The following is a 21,420-nucleotide window of genomic DNA, read 5'->3' as shown; positions in this document are numbered from 1 at the left end:
TCCCACCAGCAACGCCACCCAGCTGACCCAGCTGACCCAGCCAACCCTCCCCACCTGGACCCCTGTCACCACAGAAGACACTGCAAAGACTATGATGAGCATCTACCACAGAGTACTCACTGATGCCTGCCCGCCGCACATCTTCCACAGAGCCGCCTTCATCATCGCACCAGAACTACGACAGACAACCAACTGCACCCTTGAAACATGCACATTATCCGATGACTGGACACGTGCCGAAGTCAAGCCCTTCCTCAAGAAGCCCTCCGCAGACCAGACGAACCTCAAGAACTACAGGGCTATCTCTCTCCTCCCTTTTGCCACTAAAGTCACAGAGAAAATCGTCAACACCCAGCTAACGCACTTCATAGAATCCAACAACATCCTCGACTCTTCTCAATCCAGATTCCGCTGCCTTGGATTGGATCCGCTCCTTCCTCTCCGGCAGAACTCAAAGAATAAGACACCCGCCCTTCCTCTCCAAGCCCACAATGATCAGATGCGGAGTACCCCAAGGATCCTCCCTCAGCCCCACGCTCTTCAATATCTACATGGCCCCCCTCGCAACCATCATCAGAAAACATGGACTCAGCATAGTATCCTATGCCGACAGGACCCAGCTCATCCTCTCCCTCACCAAGGAACCGATATCACCAGGCACAGTTTCCAGGAAGGAATGAAGGACATCACATCCTGGATGAGCAGCAGCTGCCTGAAGCTCAACTCGCAGAAAACAGAAGTCATCCTCCTCGGATCCACCCCCACCACGTGGGACGACACCTGGTGGCCCCCCACCCTCCGAAACCTTCCCACCCCCACGGACCAACCTCAGTATCATACTCGACTCTTCTCTCATCATGAACCGACAGAACAACGCTGTATCCTCAAGCAGCTTCAACACCCTCCACGTGCTCTGCAAGACCCTTAAATGGATCTCCCGAATCTAGGAAGACTATCACCCACGCCCTCATCACCAGCAGACAGGACTACAGAAATGCCCTCTACGCCGGAATCAACAAATCTCTACTACTCAAACTCCAGACTGTCCAGAACGATGCGGCCAGAGTCGTCCTCAGCATCTCACAACACGACCACGTCACCCAGCACCACCGAAATCTCCAATGGCTCCCTGTCGAAAAAAAGAGTGGCCATCAGGCTGCTCATACATGCCTACAAAGCCCTTCCACGCCCCCAAGAGAAACCGCCACTTCTCTGACCTAGCCCTGGCCGAAATCTCCCGCATCCACTGAGCTAGAATGGGAGGCAGATCCTTCCCCTACATCGCGGCCAAGACATGGAACAAATTACCCCACAGCATCAGACAAAGCCCTATACTGCAAACCTTTAAAAAGGACCTTAAGACCTGGCTCTTCGAATGAACTTGGAGCTGCCAGAAAACCCCTCCCCCCCAGCGCTTTGAGACACTTATGGGTGTGTAGTGCACTCTATAAATCCCTCATTGATTGATTGATAGACTACCAGAAGGAAAATTGAGCTAATATGAATGGATTTAAGTTAGGGTGAAGAATGGTAGAGGATTTAGGTTGGGGTGAAGAAGACTCCCTAAATCCTCAACTCATCCTTAAAAAATTGAACAGCTGAGATCAGATCCAGTGCTTGTGTTGTTCATAAAGGAACTCGCTCTTCTCAAAGAGTTTACTACACAGAGTCAACACCCAATCAGGCCACATGCTGTTAGAGTGCAAACCCAGTGACCATCATTCAATAAACTTAATATTCCATCTCCATCACCCAATAGCTGCTGATCAGGACACAGAAGTACTTACAATCTCAATTACAAAGTTAGATGAAAAAGAAGCTTACCATCCAAGCCTGGCAGAACCGTCCTTCTCATGGCCAGGACAAGACCAAGTGGTGAGCCAAACAGGAAGAAATCCGACACCTCAAAGTCAAAGCGCCCCAGGACTACATCACCAAGGTTAGAGCTGTTGATTGGAGGAAAATCGGCATCATCCTTAAGGACGCTGGCATGGATGCTGAAGGAGAAAAATGCATCTCTAAGAAAATGGTAATAAGACCTATTTGCACATCACTGGGAAATACTTTGAACTAAAACCTTCCGGAGCAGGAATTTTATCTACTGTAGACTAGATCAGAAGTTAGATTGTGTAGCAAAAAAGCAGACAATCGTAGCTTGCAAAGAATTATGTGAAATTTAAATGTAAGTCCAAAGTTTTACAAAGTTGACAAACATCACAGCTTGCTAAGAGTGTAAGGTTTCTAACCTCTACAAAACCTCTCTTGTGGGTGAGAATTAATGTTGTGGAATAATTTTCCTGCTAGTTTTTCCACTGAACGTGATTTTTCACGTAAATAAAACAAGCCCCTGACGCCACAGGAACATCACTTTTTACAATGTTCCTTTGGAGATATGGGCTTCACCTTATTACAAGACAGCGTTAAGCCATTTAATGTGGCTTAACGCTGCCTTGTAAATAAGGCCCCCTTTCACGCTATGCTTAGCGTGAAAGGGGTGGGTAGTGGGTGTTGCAGTGAGAGTTCCACTGCAACACCCATTGATTTTGAAGCTGCCTCCTATTTACAAAGGCAGCATAAATAGAAGGCAGCACTAAAATTAAGACCAGGTAAAACTGAGAAAAATTAAGAAATGAGCGCTACAACAGTTGTTTATTGACATAATATACATTGAAAAGGACTAATACCTGTCACCCAAGCCACTCTTGCAGTGTTGGGTGCCTGGAATAGTCTGAATTGTCCAACTTGTAGGAGTGTGATGGTTAGTAGTTGTGGTGGTACTGTCATTGGCAGTGCTGGCAGGGGCAATGGGTGGTGCAAGTTGCTGTGGCCTCCTGCCGAAGGCCCTGGTCCTTTTTGTTCTCTTCACAAATTAAGCTCTGCTTTACCCGGACTGGTACTTCCAGATGCATCTTTAATTTGACCTTACCATTACTTCCCCATACAATCACTTAGATCAGGTCATGAGAAGGACCAAATTCCAAAATGTGCGATTGGTAGGCTGGCCAATCCAAAACAGTAAAGTGAGGTGGTGGTTCCCATTAAGGGGCTGATTATGATCTTGTCCAGAAAGCATTCCTACCGAATCGGTCCCGGAATGCTTTCCGGATGACTCTAATCGTGTGAGTCCGACCGATCAATTCGGATTTATCCGGATGCTTCTGGATACGACTCGTCGGACTCCCATTGACTTAAATAGGATCCTGTGTTCTCAGCGAGAACACAGGCTCCCATTGAAGAAAGGGGTGACTGGGGAAAACCTTGCACCCCGTGGCAGCACCCCATGGTGCCTGCCACACTGTGCATGGTTGGTAAGGGGGGCCCTTGAGTACCCCCACGGACCCAATTCCGAGGGCCCCGGGTGAAGGGGGTCTTGCTAGATTTTGGTTGCCGATTCGTTCTGGAGAAACCGAATCGGAACGGCTGTCATCGGTCATCGTAATCGCTCGCTCGGAGTCCATAGAGCTGTACGATTCGGCTCCAAAAGATGCTGCATGTCCTAATGCCTTTCTGAACCAATTCGGACAGCCCTAACAGGTTACAGACATCGTAATTGATTGTTGAGAACTGTGTACGATTCGATCGGAAACAAGGGATCCGAATCAGATTCGGCAAACCCGAATCCGATTTAGAGGCCTTCCAAATGGCATCTTAAGCGAGTCCTAAGTGTAGATTTTGTAAATGGTATCTTTAAACAGAAAGCTATTAAAAGCAGAAAATGGGCACTGTCTACAGGATGGCAAATACAGGGCAACAGATCTGAATAGTTTCAAACAATGTCGAAAGAGCCCACATTTTTAAAGCTCAAAACGACACATTTAAAGAATGCTCTCTTAGGTCTGAATTTTGGAGACCAGAATTTTCAGGCTTGCATCTACTTAGGAACCGAGCATAAGCTCATTGTTGAAATTCACAGAATGTGAACATACACTTACAAAGAGGCTCTAACATATAAGGCCTGATTGCAAGTCGCGTAGTTGAAACTCTTGTTTACGCACGGGACAAAATTACCTGTTTGGTTTTATTGAACAAATCCGATAAGTAGCGAATACGTTAAATAACCCAAGATTCGTTACGTTTTGGCAGGTAAAATCTGACAAATTCTAGCAGGAGAAAATGTATAGTATTTACCATATCATGCAGATTTTAGTGCTTTGAACTCCAAAATCCGCGTGCTATTCCCCATAATTTCATAATAGGAGTTGTTTATACATCCGATAAATAACGTACCCTGTGATATTGTTATTTATCAGGGAGGAGAAATAACACCTCATCTTGAAATTAGGCCCTAAGTGTCATAAAATGTGGCTTCATTTTGGCCAACATTTAGAGTACAGGTGAGTTTACCTTCTCCCGCTGGGCTGCGGGAGCCTGTACATTAGATATCAATTTCCCTGTCCTCTGATGGGACATCTCAACAGAAAATCCCTCATCAGACTTCCTGGTGAGGTGGATGCAGTTCTTCTTTCTCAAGGAATCAGGGGAATATTCAGTTTTTTCAGAAATGCCTTGATGGCACTGGGCACCCAACAATGAACTTCATGGAGGGGTTAAAATAACTTACATTTGAATAACAATATATACTGTACTCCTATGACACACTGTCAAATCAGCCCTGCCTCTGCATGCCGATAACAGATGTTAATAATTACCCAACTCAATGGTGGTCATTTTATCGACCTCATAGATAAAAAACAGGCAATATTAGTGGAATTCAAACCTGTGACACCAGACTGTACACTGATGCAGTAGTACGGTGAGCTGTCCTACCAGTTGCCAGGAACTGTATGTGTGTGTTTGTTGTTCATGTTGTCTCTAAAAGGACTAGCAGCAGTGTGAGCGACTCACTCATCTGCCCACCAGCGACCTGCATATGCTAGGAAGGACTGTTCTCACTAAAAATACACAATTTGCTTTCCATAGACAAAGGCAACATGCCGTCGGTGTCAGTTAGTGTCCACTAAATCCATGATTTTAAGTATGTGGTCATTAGCCCCCTATCAGGCAGGCTAGTCACCAGTGTGGTAAGGATCAACATTCTGTATTTTGTAAGGTTTGAGAGCAGCATCTATCAAATCAACAGTGAGAAATTGGGTTGTTGGTTGAGGGGGGTGTGAGCTCTTCTCATGCAACAGCCTGAATCCTTGTTGGGGTGAATCAGAAAAGTCACTGAATTAAGATGCGGGTAATTGTCTGGTAAATTGGCACAAATGCCATCAGGCTTAACTAAGAGGTAATGTATAAAGTACTCAATCAGCACTCAAACAGTAATAACGTAAAAATACAACACTAGGAAAATACCACACCAATTTAGAAACATTGGGTAAAATTTAATACATAATTTGACACCAAACTGATAGAAATCCAATAAATAGAACCAGAGTTGTGAATTTTTTAAGTTTAAATTGTAAAATAACACCTAAAAGATCAAAGTGCCAAACACAGGCATCTAGTCGCATGAGACTGGTGCAAAGTCGAAAGTTATAGGCGACCACGATGGAGCGCGGTTTGGATGCACAAAGTTGATTGGGCCCGGCCTCCGCTTACCTTCGGACTTTGACATTTTTCTGAAGAAATATGCCTGAGAAAGTAAAGTTCCGCAGACCAAGGCAACTGGCTGTGTCCGAGGGGGAGACGTCGTCATCGGGGAGCTATTAGACAAAGTTGCGGTGAAGATTTCAATGTTCAGACTTAGGGCCTCATTTATAGTACTATGGCGTAGGACAGCGCAGCAAGGCACCTTTCTCTACTAGGAAGGTATAAGCAGTCATCTACTCTCCACTATGAAGATATTAACGAAGGTATTAGCTGTCATCCACTCTCTACTACAAAGATATATGCAGTAATGCATTCTCCAAATACAAAGGTATAGGTTGTCATCCACTCGCCAAATACAAAGGTAGACGCAGTCCTTCACTCTCCACTACGAGAGTATAAGCCATCATCTACTCTTTACTACAAGGGTATAATCCTAGCAAAGAATATGGTTTACATGCTTTCTCTTGATAGATGTTGAAAGACATAAAATAGTCCTGGTTGCGAAAAAGGGACCCATATGCAGTCAGCTATGCAGTCACACTCTAGAAAGTCCACAGCGTCTTTGTCAGCTTCAGAGCACTTTAGAAAGATGGCAGGAGGGAAATCACTAGTGTGCAGTAGGGGGAATATTGACTAGAAGGAGCTTTGTCAAGTTAAGTGAATACAAATGGTGGAAGAGGTTAGTCTTGAGACCCTTCCTGAACGTTCTGCTTCAAGGTAAACAAAAGTGGGCTCTAAAGTATTTAACTCAGAGAGGGCGGTGTTTTCTCCCCAAAGTGCTTGTGTCACACTCCTGCTAACCCGTGGTAAAGTGCTTGTGCTCTTCCTTTTAAGCAAGATAAAATTGGCATATCTAATTGGTAAATGTAATTTACTAGAAAGATCCTAGTATGTGATACACCATGTACCCAGGGCCTGTAAATTAAATGCTACTAGTGGACTACTTAAAACCCAGTGGGAGAGGATAGTTGACCCAGTACTGGTTTGGAGTAACCACATGGGAGGGTTTGCTCATTATCATAGCCAGACGTCTGGTAGGGACATAGTGCTCTGACAAGGGAAAGAAGGGTTCTGTCATGTTGGATTTAAGAGGAAAAGTGCACTGTACAGTAAAACACACAGTAGGAGCTGCAAAAGTGGGTAGGGTCATCCCTGGGAACATTTACCCCATTGGTTAGGGAGTGGCTAGGAGTTTCTCCCTCCCATAGACTGACACTGGGCATAAATGTGGCCACCCCAGTGCCCTCCTCCGAACACTCCTGGACCTGTGAAGGTCAGAAGGACTACCCTGCTGTCTGAATCCTGAAGGGAGGCTGGGCCTTCCAGACTTGAACCCAGGACCCCAGAAGTGACTGCCTTTTTGCTGACCTCTTGTTTGATCTGCAGGGACACTACAAGCTTCCAGAGGCCTTTCCTGCTACTGCCCGGCTTACCAGTTCCATCTGGACCTGCCCCAGACCATGCTGTTGTGAGTTTGACTGCAAAGTGCTTTCCAAAACGTCCTGTACCCTTTATCTGGTATCAAAGTGTAATGCTCCTAAAGTTTCTTGAAACCTGGGACTTAGAAACTTTTGCTCTGAGAACCAACAGGGGACTGGGACCCACCTGCTAAGCTGGTATGACAAAGGTGTATCCCTGCTGGGCGAAAGATTCAGGATGCCCCAGATTAGTTCTTCTCCACAGCAGCAAAATCAAATTCAGCAGGACTTTGTAGAGATGTTGTCCAGCCTTGTAGAGCCCTCTTGAACTACAGCCATGCCGGCTGAAAGAACCCGAACTCGAACAAAGTGACTAAGTCAGACTTTACGGGGCAGACGTGAGAAAGGTTACCGGCTGGCGAGGAACCTTCTCTTGGCATTAAATTCAAATTTCTCTAGCTCAGGGCTTTTCTACCAAAAGTCAACAGCTTCATTGAGACCTCGTCCAGCAGCTATTTGATGATGTGGATCCCTCTTTGGCCACAGCCTGCTGCCTTGTCTTGATGAGGATTTTTGACTTCCATTTTAGAGGCTAAGTCTGAAGATGAAACTTTTAACCGGGACAAACCTGATTTTTGTTTTTGTGGTGTCATTTTATTTATTAAAATATTCTCTATTTTTTAAATTGGTTTGGGATTTTCTTGTGCTTTTTTTTCACCTTATTACTATTTGAGTGCTGCATAAATATTTCACACATTGCCTCTAGGTTAAGCCTGACTGATTGTGCCGAGCTACCAGAAGGTTAAGCACAGATTTAATTAGTGACTTCAGTAGCTCACCCCAGCTGACAAGTATTGTGATATTTTTGGAGTGGGGTTCTCACCCCCCTTGACTATTAATCCAATCTCTTATGGCTGGGATCCGAACCCAGGTCTCTGAGAATCAAGATGAGGGATGCCGCCACCATATCACATCTTCCAGTGGTGCAGGAGAATAAAATGTATTTAAAGAGTCTGGAATAATGGAACACAAATACCATCCGGCCACAAACTGCAGACAGCTGCTCATATTCCACTCCAAGGAACAATTTACACCATATGCACCTCTCAAGCACAGATGTGCACTTAACAGCCCAACAAGTTTCATGTTTGGGGCCTTAAATGTTATTCTTTTTTTAGCACTCCTGTAACTCAATGAATGCCAGTTCCATCACGCTATTGTGTAGGAAACAGACTAGCATGTGTCAGTATTTACTGGACATCACTCAGAGATATCTGTCTTGATTGTTGATGGTCTGTGCCCTTTTATTATGACTGCTTAAAAACTTTTTCTTGGATGTATTCACCCTGCCAGTGAAAGTTTGAAAATAACATTCAAATTGGTGCCTCGATTCTTGATACCCATTTGTTAGACCTGGCTGTCTTCCCAGGGTCACCCCCAAACATCTTACCTTCACCCCTCTTGTTTTGCTGAATTCGTTTTTGTTGGCTTTAGGAATCGGTGCACTTTACCAAACCTAACCAGTGCTTTAAGAATTGTTAAAATTGGCTTACACAGAATTGTCACATTTAATTTACTTATAAGTCCCTAGTAAAGTGGTACTACAGTTACCCAGAGCCTGTAATCTAAAATGCTACTAGTGGACCTCCAGCCCGTATTGTGCCACCCACTTACGTGTCCATTTTAAATATGTCTCAGATCTGCCACTGACATTGTATGCAGTTTTATACTCTCATTTCGATCTGGCAAAATAAACTTTTTGCCAAGCCCAAACCTTCCTTTTTGATACTTATTACTCACTGCTAGAGTAGGCCTGAAACTGCCCATAGGGTAGGAGACAGTGTATTTTTAATTTTTAACTTGTATCTCACTACTCTAAGACCTTCCGCGCCCATAGGATACCATTGGATTACCTTATTACATTTAATAAGTGATCTTAGGTTTGATTGGGAACAGGTAGAAATATGTGTAATTATTTATTCACTCAATTGGTATGATCCAAAATGTATTTAAGGCATTCACATTTTAAGAACCCCTTCATCACGAGCATCTTCAACAGGTCCAGCCACATACTCTTTAACTCAACTCCAATTTAAACCCAATCATTTTAACTATCTCAGAGACAGCACCACTCAGGCCCTGCTTCACAAAGAGCCTCTGCACCTGGGGCGGAGGCTCTGCAGTTGGGGTGGGATCTCCGCACTTGAGGAGACATTGTGGAGATCCTGTCATGAGTGCGGAGATCCTGCAATGACTGTGGAGCCTCTGCCCCGAGTGCGGAGGCTTTTTGGAAATCAGGGCCTCAGTATTCTAGAACTCTAAGCTACCACGAGAACTCAGTACTATCAAGAATATAAGGATATCACAAGATGTCATGCTTACCCTCAAATGGATTGTAATGTAAAACCCTGTTTAATTGTGTTAGAAATTAGGGGGCAGATCTACAATGCCCTTGCGCCACTTTTGCGCCGCCGTTGCGTCACTTTTGTGACTCAGTGGGGCCGTAAACCATGTGCCACGTTGCGCCCCATTTACAACATGACTCATCTAGGGAGATGCGTCACGTTGTAAAGCCCTGCACCACATGAAACCTGCGTCAGGTTTCATGTGGGCATTTCAGTGCGGGGGGGGGGGCGTTCCGGTGCAGGACCGCCTCGGAAAAGTGACGCAGTGAAATCTACAAGATTTCACGCAGTCACTTTTCCGACACTGGTGCTTCAAGCAGGCGTAAGGTGTGACGCACCATGTTAGGGATAGGGCAGGTTGGAACAGTGCTGGAATTGCGTCGCGTTTGCGACACAACTGATGAAAGGGAGTCTGGTGTGTAGTGTTGTGGAAAAGAAAAAAGACATTTCCAATTTCTCCTAAAATGGGACTAAATTTTTTTTTTGGGGGTTGTTTATTTGGTGATAATATCACCAAAGGGGGGATTGCTGGAGCAGGGTTTTCTGTTGAAAATTTATCGGGTTTTAAGCTCCAGTTTTGTCTATAAGTCGTGACTAAAATCACTAATCTATAATCGATAATTATTGGTTTTGTGTGAAAACTCTGATTAATCAACATAACTAACAAGAGAAACTACACGTGGGAATGCATATATATTGCTTAATAATAATGTGCAGGTTTAATTAAATGAATGTTGCTAGGTGCTGTTTGTTTAAAAGCACAAAACGCTTTTGAAATAATGTGTACTAATGCTTTATTGTGTTGCAAAAGGCTAGATAATTACATACACATAAGGGTATTAGTGGGGTTAACACTGTTTAATCACTATGCTGTGGTAACGTTGTTTTTGTCTCTTTTAATTAAGATGGTCCGTTTTGGCCTAAGGAAAAGATGGCTGCCTTTTACAGCCTGCACTCGAGTGATCGAATTTTGATGAGAGGGCCTTGCTGAACATGGTTGACAGTCACCTGACCATGGCTTCTGCTGGAGTTTTGAAAGTTTCCGTGATGACAGCGACTCCAGGCAAGCGTCCAAATAACCTTGGAGGAAAGAAAGCCACAATGAACTTTGTGATTACAGCGGTGGCTTCGTTATGGTTCCGAGGAAATGCGTTTGTGAAAGTAACATTTGCAAAACTCGAGTTTCCTTCTTCCGTCTTTTTATTTTTGTGATTTTTCTGAGCGGAGATTTTTTCCAAATGTAGCGATGCTACATCCTTTCCTGCTCGCTCTGCTCAGTGGTTTAACGGATATTCAGAACATTTTATGTTGCTTTATTTTGTAAGATTTGTTATAAATATTGTTAGACTAGAGAGGGTTTTAGGCCACTTCTTCCCAAACCTGCGTTGGTGAGGATCGATGCTGTGAGGACGGCGACTCGGGAGACTTTACTGAGAGACCTGTCCTGACCCTTTATGACACTTAGCTAGAATAGGTAACTATAAGAATAATGATTTTGCTAATGATTGACTTTCATTTGAACTAATTTTAGATAAAATATAATTTATGAATTACTGTGTTGGTGATTATTTCTTGTCGATTATTGAGTACTCTATTGAGATTATTGTTGTTTAAATCATGACTCAGGACAGTAGCAAATTGATCACATTGGCCTTACTTAGATATTTATTTATTTATTTTATTTTGAGAATTTGTAAAGCGCAACTGACACCTTGCAGGCTTCCTGGCGCTGGAAATTACTCTGTTAACGGATAACCGGGAGAACAGTCAGACGGACAATTTATTTGGGGAAGAGCCAGGTCTTGATACGTTTCCTGAATGGAAGAAGCTGTGATATCTGACGTATGTCAGTGGGCAGGCTATTCCACAGCTTGGCCGCTGCAACACTGAAGGATCTGCCCCCTGTTCTGGTTCTGTTGAATCTGGGCACCTTTACCAGACAGGCAGAGGATGAACGTAGGTCTCTGGCAGGAGTGTACCACAGAAACAGGGCTTGCAGAGGTTTGGGTCCAAGTCCGTGCAGAGCTTTAAAGACAATGCAGAGGGACTTGAAGGCCACTCGTTGTTTTAAGGGTAGCCAGTGTAGCTCAGCCAGAGCCGCTGTGGCCGAGGCCCTCCTCGTCCAGCCAAGAGCCAGCTTGGCGGCGGCAGACTGAATTCGCTGTAGTCGGTCCATCATCGTGACTGGAGACTCCAGGAGCAGGGCGTTGCAATAGTCCAGGCGACTGAGTATCGTACACCTGACTATCGACGCCCTGGCTTGTGCCGGGAGAAGAGGCATGATTTTCCGCAGTGATCGAAGCAGGGCTGTGCAGATCCCCACAGTTTTCATCACCTGGGTTTCCATACTTAATTTGTTGTTCAGCATGACTCCCAGGTTGCGCACCGAGGGAACTGGCAGAGGTTTGTCTCTAAACTCCGGGGGCCAAAATTAATTCGGAAACTGACGAGGTATCTTAGTGCCTGAGCAAAACAGGACCTCCGTTTTAGCGGAGTTGAACTGGAGGGAGTTTCTGTGTAGCCATCCAGCCGTCTCTCTTAGGCAGTCGTGGAAGGTGGAAAAAGGAATGGCATCTTCACCTTCCCACGAGAGGATGAGCTGTGTGTCATCCGCGTAATTTATTGTTTTGACCCCAAAGGATTGGATCAGTTTGATTAGCGGGATGAGGTACACATTAAAAAGGATAGGGCTGATGGAGGAGCCCTGAGGAACTCCCTGGGGTACTGGTGCAAAGGCGGATTGAAAAGGGGGAAGGGAGACAGCCTGTCTTCTGTCCCGAAGGTAGGAGTGAAACCAGAGCAATGCAGTGCCTTCCACTCCCACTTCACCAAGTCTCTGCAGCAGCCTACCATGGTTGACCGTGTCGAATGCGGCAGACAGGTCCAACAGTATCAATGCCACTGGCTGGCCCCTGTCTGCACGCATGCGAAGATCCTCCATGGCAGTTAAGACTGCTGTTTCGGTGCCGTGGGCAGGACGGAACCCGAACTGGTGATCGTCTAGGAGGTTGTTTTGTTCTAGGTGGGCGGACAGGCACGAACTGACCCATCGTTCGGCAACCTTCGCTGGGAAAGGCAGCAGAGAGATGGGTCGGTAGTTGGAAAGACAGTCTGGGCTCAGGGAGGGTTTCTTCAAGAGAGGGGTGATTAGTGCCTGTTTCCAAGGGGTTGGGACAAAGCCACTGTGCAAAGACTGGTTGCAAATTAGGCGCATGGTGTCAAAAAGTTCATTACCAAAAATTTTCCAGACTTTTGGAGGTAGGGGGTCGAGTGGAGAACCCGAGGTGATACCAAGCGCAAGTCTTTCAAACTCGAAGGCCGGGACTGGAGGAAATTCCCACAGTCTAGCCAAGAGGACAGAGCCTGGAGACGACAAGTTTCGCGAGCTGGTGACTGGTCTCTGCGTGTTAGAAGTTTCTGAAGAGGGAGGTGTTTTCAGGTTGTGAATAATGGTGTTTATTTTATTAATGAAAAACACTGCAAGGTTGTCGCAGAAGGCTTGGGTAGGAGGCTGTGTAGAGGTGACACAGTCCGGATTGGTTAGGTTTTTGAGTATTTGAAAAATACTTTTTGAGCTGTTCGTAGCGTTGGTGATGATGGAGCAATAATGTTTAGCCTTATTTTGGGTGATGGCAGTTTTATACTCCCGGAGGTTTTCTTTCCAGAGAGTTTTGTGAGTGTCAGAGTAACCCTGCCTCCACTTTCTCTCTGCTTGTCTGCATGCTAGTTTGAGATACAGGGTGTTCAGGAGTTTTCTCTCCCCAGGTTCAGTGCTGATAGAGTAATCGAGCATATGTTAGTGAAATGGGCCCAAGTGTGTGATGAGTGCGTGTGTCTGTGAAATTACTCTATCCGTGGAAGTAGGGAGAATTTGTATGCCCTGATCTGCAGCACACCAACATCACACCGGCAGATGCGGCACGCATCTGCTTACCCTTGGCCACAATGCACCGCATTGTAAATGCGGCGAATCAGGGGTGGCGCAAGGGCAAACTTGCATGACGCATCTCCCTGGCGCATCCTTGCTCATTTGCAGGGATGCGCCAGGGAACGTAAATCTGCCCCTAGGTTTCTGGGTGGCAGAGGTATGCACCCTATCCAAGCAGGAACCACAATCCTAGTCAGGGTCAGTCAGATACATACCATAAATTTACCTGTGCTCACCTTCTGGTAGCTTGGCACAGAGGAGGCAGGCTTAACTTAAGAGCCAATGGGTCATACTCTCAAGGAACTATCGCTATCGCAGCCAAAGTCATGATAAATTTATCGCCCCATTCACAAGCTGGTGCTAACAACCCATATCGCCATTTACCTGCGATAGCAGTCGCAAAAAATATCGCCACAGATGACCCCGGCAACTTACGCTAATGATATGCAGAGTAGGCATTCCCATGCAAAAATCCACGACAACACCACTCCACAACATTCTCAACTACCAGCCAGATCGGCGATAAGATCATAAAACATGTGATGAGGCGCGTTAGCAGCAGAATTCTAACACCTGCTCTGACCTGGTGCAAAGTCGGACGACAACCTGCACCAGAAAAGGGAGCCCATCCCACAGCCATACCTGAAGAACAACAGATGCCATGGAGCCACTGATCATGTAGCTCGGAGCCCCAACAGGTCCACAACACCCACTGCCACCACCCCCAGGACCGCCCCTCCCACACCCCCAGACCAGGCAGCGCAGACAAAGACAGCGGATATTCAGGAAACGCCCCAGCCTCACAGACCTAACACCAGACAATGTCATTGCCCACTACAGGCTCAACAGGACAACCATCCTCCGTATCCTGACCATCATTGCCCACAGGCTGACGGTACCAACACAGCGGACAACCAACATCCCGCCTCAGACAAAGCTGCTCGCTGTGCTGCACCTGTTGGCCCCTGGTACCTCCCAACCAACAACCGCCAGAGTCGGAGGAGTCTCACAGCCAGCCTCATTCAAGTCCCTCACACCTGTTCTGGATGCCATCATTAGCTTGGTACCCCAGTACTCATACGTCCCCCACAATGCGCAGGAACAGCTGGAGACCAAGCAAGGACTATTGACAACTGACAGCACACATGTCCTATTTGTGCCCCCTGACGACACTGCACACAATTACCGCAACAGAAAGCACACGCATCCCATCAATATGCAGGCAATAGTGGACCCCTGGGGACTCTTCACCAATGTCGTCGGCAACTACCCAGGCAGTGTGCATCTTCCGACAGTCCATCATCAACCAGAGCTTCCAGGATGGCACCCATGGGAATGCACTGCTCGTTGGTAACTACCAAATGAACACACCACACACCTCAACTCCACAATCATGCAACTCACAACTCTGGCAATGCACACGTTACAAAATCACATACAACATGCCCACCCACGAGACACGACAGCACAACTTACTGGGGCAACATTGGCTAACCATGTTCATGAACCTTCAACGGCATGGCACCTCAGCCACACAATAGCAGAATGTGGGGAGAGGTGAGAATCAGGCTTGTGCGAAGGAGGCACGTGACAGATGAATGAGAATGTACACAAGGCCAAGTGTGGCGGAGATGTGCTGGACAGACTTCAGTATGCAGACAGCAGACATATCCATGTCTACATGCACTGCTGGAGTGTAGTGGACAGTGGACGCAACCATGTCACCCCAGCCAATGGGGAAGATCTCTGAAATGTAGCTTGTGACGTCCCCCCTGTAAGCGTGTGCGGAGTGGGCTGGCCTGGCGTACGCCAGGCCAGCGTAGGGGTGTGAATAAAAAGCACGTAGCCCTGGGTATGGTTCTCTTCCGGAATGCCCAAGGTGTCTGCCAGGGTGGCGCCACTCACCCCGCCACGAGTCCGACGGGTGGTGCCTGTGATCCTGTGCGCCTGCTGCACCCCAGGCCACTGGCCCCCAGAACCGTCTTGCCCACCCCTGTGCACCCTGGCCTCACTGCACACCTTTCGACACCAGCGTGTGTCAAGGAGGGTCCACCACGTGCCGGCGCAAGCTCAAAGCCTGAGGCACGCGACCTTGGCAGCCTCCTCAGACCATTGCTGGACACCTCAAGACAAGCCCTCAGTACTCCTTTCTCATTGACGTACTCCACCGCTGCCTCCAGCCCACACTGCAGTCCAGTAGGTCACACATTTGGAACTGAGTCTTTCTTTATTCATGGCAGACCTTATACCATTGTACAGGCCTCATTGCAGACTGCATCCCCTTTCAGCTCTGGTGTCACTAACTCTGTGCCCCGAAATTCATGGACACTCTCTGGTTGAACTTTGGTGGCATCTGAAGTCTATGGCCTTGGGGTTGTCTTCATCATCATGTAGCTGATACTGACTTGGTGTTAAAAATAAGTCAGTAGCATTAATCCCCTCCATATTGCCTGTTTCTGCTTGGTTCTGCCCTCTGCATCATGCCCTGGAAGATCACCTTCCACTGTCCCCCGAAACACTCCGCGACATTCACCCTGGACATCGATGAGGGCCCGCTCTGCTCTGGTGCCCCTATCTCAGTGCACCGCAAGTCACCATCCTGTGGTGGTGTGCCTGTGCCGGCCGCGCTGCATCTGGGGCCACTAACTCTGTGCAGCTCAAGTCATGGACCCCGTATGACTGACCTTTGTATGGCCTCTGAGTCAATGGCCTGGGGGTCATCAACGCCATGTGCCTGTGTCCCTGCGCTGGTCACCTCCTCCGGCCTCAGCTGCGGACCACCAGGGCTCGCACAACAAACCCAGTCCTGACCTGCCCGGACAATGCATCACCGCAGGATGCACACGCCACCACCGCCAGGACCACCTTCCATCGACAACTGCCAGAGTTGAAAGAGTTTTACAGCCAGGCTATCAGAGTTGCACACACCTGTCGTGGATGCCATCATCATCTTGATACCCTGCTCACTCTTCAGGTTGCACCACAACTCATGGACCATTTCTGATTGAGTTTTGTGCTGTGGACAGCTCACGCAACCATGTTACCTCATGCAGTGGGGAAGACCTGGGACGATGATGAGGAAGATGAGGCAAGTGTGTGGACGGGAGAAGGCACTGACAATGGGAGGGCAGGAGGCAACATCCAGAAAGCAGGAATGCAGACTGGAGGTGGTAGTCCAGCTACACACCAGGAGCTATGACTGAATTGTGCTGTGGACTGCTGACGCAACTATGTCACCTGAGGCAGTGTGGGGGACCAGGGACAATGATGGGTGAGATGTGGCAGGTGTAACACGGTAAACAGCCAAAATATCGAAAAAAAAATATCGAGTGGACAGAATATCGAGTTTTAAATATAGAATGGACAGAATATCGACTTACCAAAATATAGTGGTGAAGAATATCGAAAATCAGGTAAGAAATATCGATTGTAAGTAATATCGACAGTCATAATATAGTTCTTAAAAATATCGATTTTTTTTATAGTGTTGTAAGTGTTAGTATATGTGTTAAAAGTATGTATTAATTTTGGAATGTATGTTTGAATATTTTTAAAGTAATGAATTTTATGTTATTTAATTTTTTTGTAATTTAATTCCGTAGCGGGTTGTGGGTTTATAGGGGATTAGGGTGGGAAGTAATTTATTTATAGTACAATAAATAATAATTTTTAGGAATTATTAATTATTTGTCATTTAAGTTTGCGTTTTACTTCTGTAGCGGGTTGTGGGTTTATAGGGGAATAGGGTGGGAAGTAATTTAATTATTATTAATTAATTATTAATTGGTAATAACTCATATATTGTAATTAATTATTCATTGGTAATTAATTTGTAATAATTGGTAAATAATTTTTATTAATTGGTAATTAATTTGTATTAATTGGTTAATTGATAATTATGTAAATTGTACTAATTTATTATTCGGTGTGGGTTGTGGGTTTATAGGGTAATAGGGTGGGAAGTAATTTAATTATAATTAAGTAATTATTGAATATATTTTTGTGTATTAATAATTAATTTATTGTTAATTATTAATTGGTATTTTTATTACTTATCAATTTCTGGTATAGAAAATTAATTGGTTGTTGATTAATTATGAATTGATAATTAACGTGTATTATTTGGTAATTAATTTTTATTGATTGTTTAATTGATAGTTATGTTAATTGTATTAATTTATTATTTGTAGTGGGTTGTGGGTTTATAGGGGAATATGGTGGGAAGTTATTTAATTGTAAATAAATAATTTGTTGAAATTATTTTTGTATATTGATAATTAATTTATTATGAATTAATTATTAATTTGTATTTGTATTTTTTTTTATTGAACATTAATTGGTTGTTAAATAATTAATAATAGGTAATTAATTTTAAAAAATAGTTATTGCTATTTATAAATAATTAATTATTAAAGGTTGTGTGATTGGTAAATAATGTTAATACATTTTTTGTTACTATTAATAATTAATTTATTTTTAATAAAATATTAAATTATTACTTTTCCTACTATTGCACTCACTGGAGTGGGAATAGTAATTGTTACCCCTACGCTATCCATCGCTTTCCCTACTATTGCACTTACTGGAGTGGGAATAGTAATTTTTACCCCTACGCTATCCAACGCTTTCTCTACTGTTGCACTCTTTGGAGTGGGAATAGTAATTTGTACCGCTATGCTATCCAATGCTTTCCCTACTGTTGCACTCACTGGAGTGGGAAAAGTAAATTGTACCCTCCCGCTATCCAATGCTTTCCCTACTGTTGCACTCTCTGGAGTGGGAATAGTAATTTTCACCCCTACGATATCCAACACTTTCCCTACTGTTGCACTCACTGGAGTGGGAATAGTAAATTTTGCCCTCCCGCTATCCAACGCTTTCCCTACTGTTGCACTCTCTGGAGTGGGAATAGTAAGTTTTTACCCCTACGCTATCCAACACTTTCCCTACTCTTGCACTCTTTGTAGTGGGAATAGTAATTTTTACCCCTTCGCTATCCAACGATTTCTCTACTGTTGCACTCTCTATAGTGGGAATAGTAATTTTTACCCCTACTCTATCCAACGCTTTCCCTACTGTTGCACTCTTTGGAGTGGGAATAGTAATTTTTACCCCTACGCTATCCAATGTTTTCCCTACTGTTGTACTCTCTGGAGTGGGAATAGTAATTTTTACCCTCCCGCTATCCAGCGCTTTCCCTACTGTTGCACTCTCTGGAGTGGGAATAGTAAGTTTTACCATCCCGCTATCCAATGCTTTCCCTACTGTTGGACTTACTGGAGTGGTAATAGTAAATTTGACCCGCCCGCTATCCAACGCTTTCCCTACTGTTGCACTCTCTGGAGTGGGAATAGTAATTTTTACCCATACGCTATCCAACGATTTCCCTACTGTTGCACTCTGTGGAGTGGGAATAGTAATTTTTACCCCTACGCTATCCAACGCTTTCCCTACTGTTGCACTCTGTGGAGTGGGAATAGTAATTTTTACCCTAGCGCTATCCAGCGCTTTCCCTACTGTTGCACCCTCTGGAGTGGGAATAGTAATTTTTACCATCCCGCTATCCAATGCTTTCCCTACTTTTGGACTTACTGGAGTGGTAATAGTAAATTTGACCCGCCCGCTATCCTACGCTAAAAATATAGAATATTTTTTATTAATATTACGTTAATATATATAGGTATTAATTGTTTTTTTTTAAACTTACATTAATTATTTATTAATTGTAAAGTTATTTAAGTATTTGTAAGTATGTTTTAGTTAATTATATTTATTTTTTCATTAATTTTACATTACTTTTAATATATTTGAAAAATTCGATATTTTGACTAACTATATTTTTTACAACGATATTTTGGAATCGATATTTTAGTACTTACCTGTTTGTAGATAGGCAGTCGATATTTTGGCATTCTATATTTTTTCCTCGATATTTTTGTAGGTCGATATTCTTGTCATCGATATTCTGTCAGTGATCCGTGTAACACACCCTACTGCAGCTGCAGCAGGGATAACCCAAACGGACACAATCCGAGACCAATTTTTCACATGAGCACGCTCAGCTCTGGTGCCCCTACCTCAGTGCACTGCAACTCAAGGAACCTTCTGACTGAATATTGGGTGACCTCTGTACTTTCTCCGGCTACCACCATGGTGCCTCGCAGTTGTTTTTGTTATGTGGGTGTTTTCTGTTTCCGCTTCAATAGTGATCACTGTTGTAGTTGTTGCCAGCTCCAACCAATCCCGGAGGGCTGGATCACACTCACCCCACAACCCATCCAGCAAAGGAGTCATGTGAGCCTGGAAATGAACAGTGGCCGGGCGCACGTGCCCGTAGCCAGTTCAACTGACTATCACAGTGTGGCCGATTGCTCATTACGTATACATGGTGGCTCCGGGACCTATCACCTTATATTGTGCAGTGTACAGCGGATGCAACATAGTCACCCCAGGCAGTGGCTAAGACCTTGGACATGTAGCTCGGTAACCCCCCCATCAACACGTTAGAGGAGTGGACTGGTGTGAATGATTATCCCGGGGCCGTGGTTCAGTACTGGAAATGTGCATCTGTGCCGTTTTTGCCCCATGGTGCGCCGCATTGTAAATGCGGCGCATCCATGGTGGCGGAGCTGTGGCGCACAATAACTGGCGCATCCCTGCTGATATGCAGGGATGCGCCAGTTATTATAAATCTGCCCCAGGGTTTCTCCACGCAGTCGAGGGGATGCGTCGATTGTCTCTCACCGCAGCAGTGGTGATGCAGTGGTACCGATGCATCGGTTTCGATAGCGATGCGCTGGTTCCAAGTGCAATGCATCGGTTCTGTTACCGCAACAGCAGCAATGCATCTATTGTGCTTCATGTAGCAGAGGATGCATCAGTTCCAGTGTCGGCTCTTTTGCTAAGGCGGAGGAGCGTCGCCCTACTACCAGGAGCAGCAAAGAAAGGAAAAAATAAGATGATGATAATGGAATGCTATTATCATTTTACTTATTCCTCTTGTTGCGGCAGTGCGTGAGGGGGTGAGGCAGAGCTGCAGAGAGGAGTGGAAGAACACTCCTGTGCGCAGTGACTGTTTGGAACTAGTCATGCGCACTCCCCTGTTCTGCATGAAGGCTGCATTACCGCCAGCATGGAGAACATGCCCACCTCACCACCCCTGGCTGAGCGCAGTGTCATGGTACTCAGACCAATCACAATGCTCCATTGGAGGGTTGTGATTGGCTTATGTTATGTTATTTCCACTTGTAACGCGCTCGGCTACTCAGGAGTGTCCCGGCGCGAACCAGAGGGAAACAATGCCAATCAAGCGAAGAGCAATGTTTTAAGCTTCCTTTTGAAGACTGCGAGCTACTGAGTGAGGCGTAGATCAAGTGGGAGGGCATTCAAGGCCATTTGAGCTGAGCACCAGCCAGCCAGGTGAAAATGGAACGAAGGCACTGTTGGGCCGCAAGAGCCGAACTGGGGGCCTTATCCCAAGTAAAGAGAAGCTGAGTGTCATCAGCATAGGCCAAAACCTTGGCCCCAAGAGCTTCAGCCAGATGGATCAAAGGCATAACATAAATGTTAAAGAGCAAAGGGCTAAGGTAGGAGCCCTGCGGGACACCCGTGGTGACCGGGTGGGGGGTAGAATAGAAGGGGGGGAGCCAGATCTGCTCGACCCTGTCGGCTAAGAAGGACCTAAGCCAGCCCCATACGGTCCCAGACACGCCATTCTCAGTGAGACGGGTGAGCAGAAGATCGTGCGGGACCGTATCAAAGGCTGCCGAGAGGTCCAGCAGAATCAGAGCTGCTCTGCCCCCAGCATCCAAGCAAGTCCGAATAGCCTCCACAACCTCGACCAAGACCGTCTCAGTGCAGTGGCCCGCCCGAAACCCCGATTGCGCTGGGTGCAAAATTGCCTCCGCCTCCACAAAGTCAGACAGTTGTTTATGCACCACCTTCTCGCAAACCTTAGCGATGGCTGGCAGGAGGGAGATGGGGCGATAGTTGCCTGGATTAGGCGGGTCAACGGAAGGTTTTTTAAGTAATGGTAGAATCTTGGCCTGCTTCCAGACCTGTGGAACCACCTCAGACTGAAGAGAAAGATTAATAATCAGGGTGACTTCAAGATAAATGCTCTCCGCTACATCAG

At 45.6% G+C, this 21,420-nt stretch overlaps 1 protein-coding gene across 2 annotated transcripts in view; it reads right to left on the bottom strand.

The window, feature by feature from the left end:
* PITPNM3 (PITPNM family member 3) overlaps positions 1-21,420 on the bottom strand; it is a 1,847,214-nt gene that overhangs the window by 383,633 nt on the left and 1,442,161 nt on the right. For both annotated transcript variants that reach the window (XM_085649907.1, XM_085649908.1), the window contains one exon: positions 1,825-1,997. In XM_085649907.1, the coding sequence (XP_085506033.1) occupies positions 1,825-1,997 (173 nt within the window). The remainder of the gene's footprint in view (positions 1-1,824; positions 1,998-21,420) is intronic.

The sequence above is a fragment of the Triturus cristatus genome, chromosome 3_2 (assembly GCF_964204655.1).
Source record: "Triturus cristatus chromosome 3_2, aTriCri1.1, whole genome shotgun sequence".
NCBI classification, from domain to species: domain Eukaryota; kingdom Metazoa; phylum Chordata; class Amphibia; order Caudata; family Salamandridae; genus Triturus; species Triturus cristatus.
The sequence above is the reverse complement of the archived record's forward strand: the minus strand, read 5'-3'. Positions and strand labels throughout refer to the sequence as shown.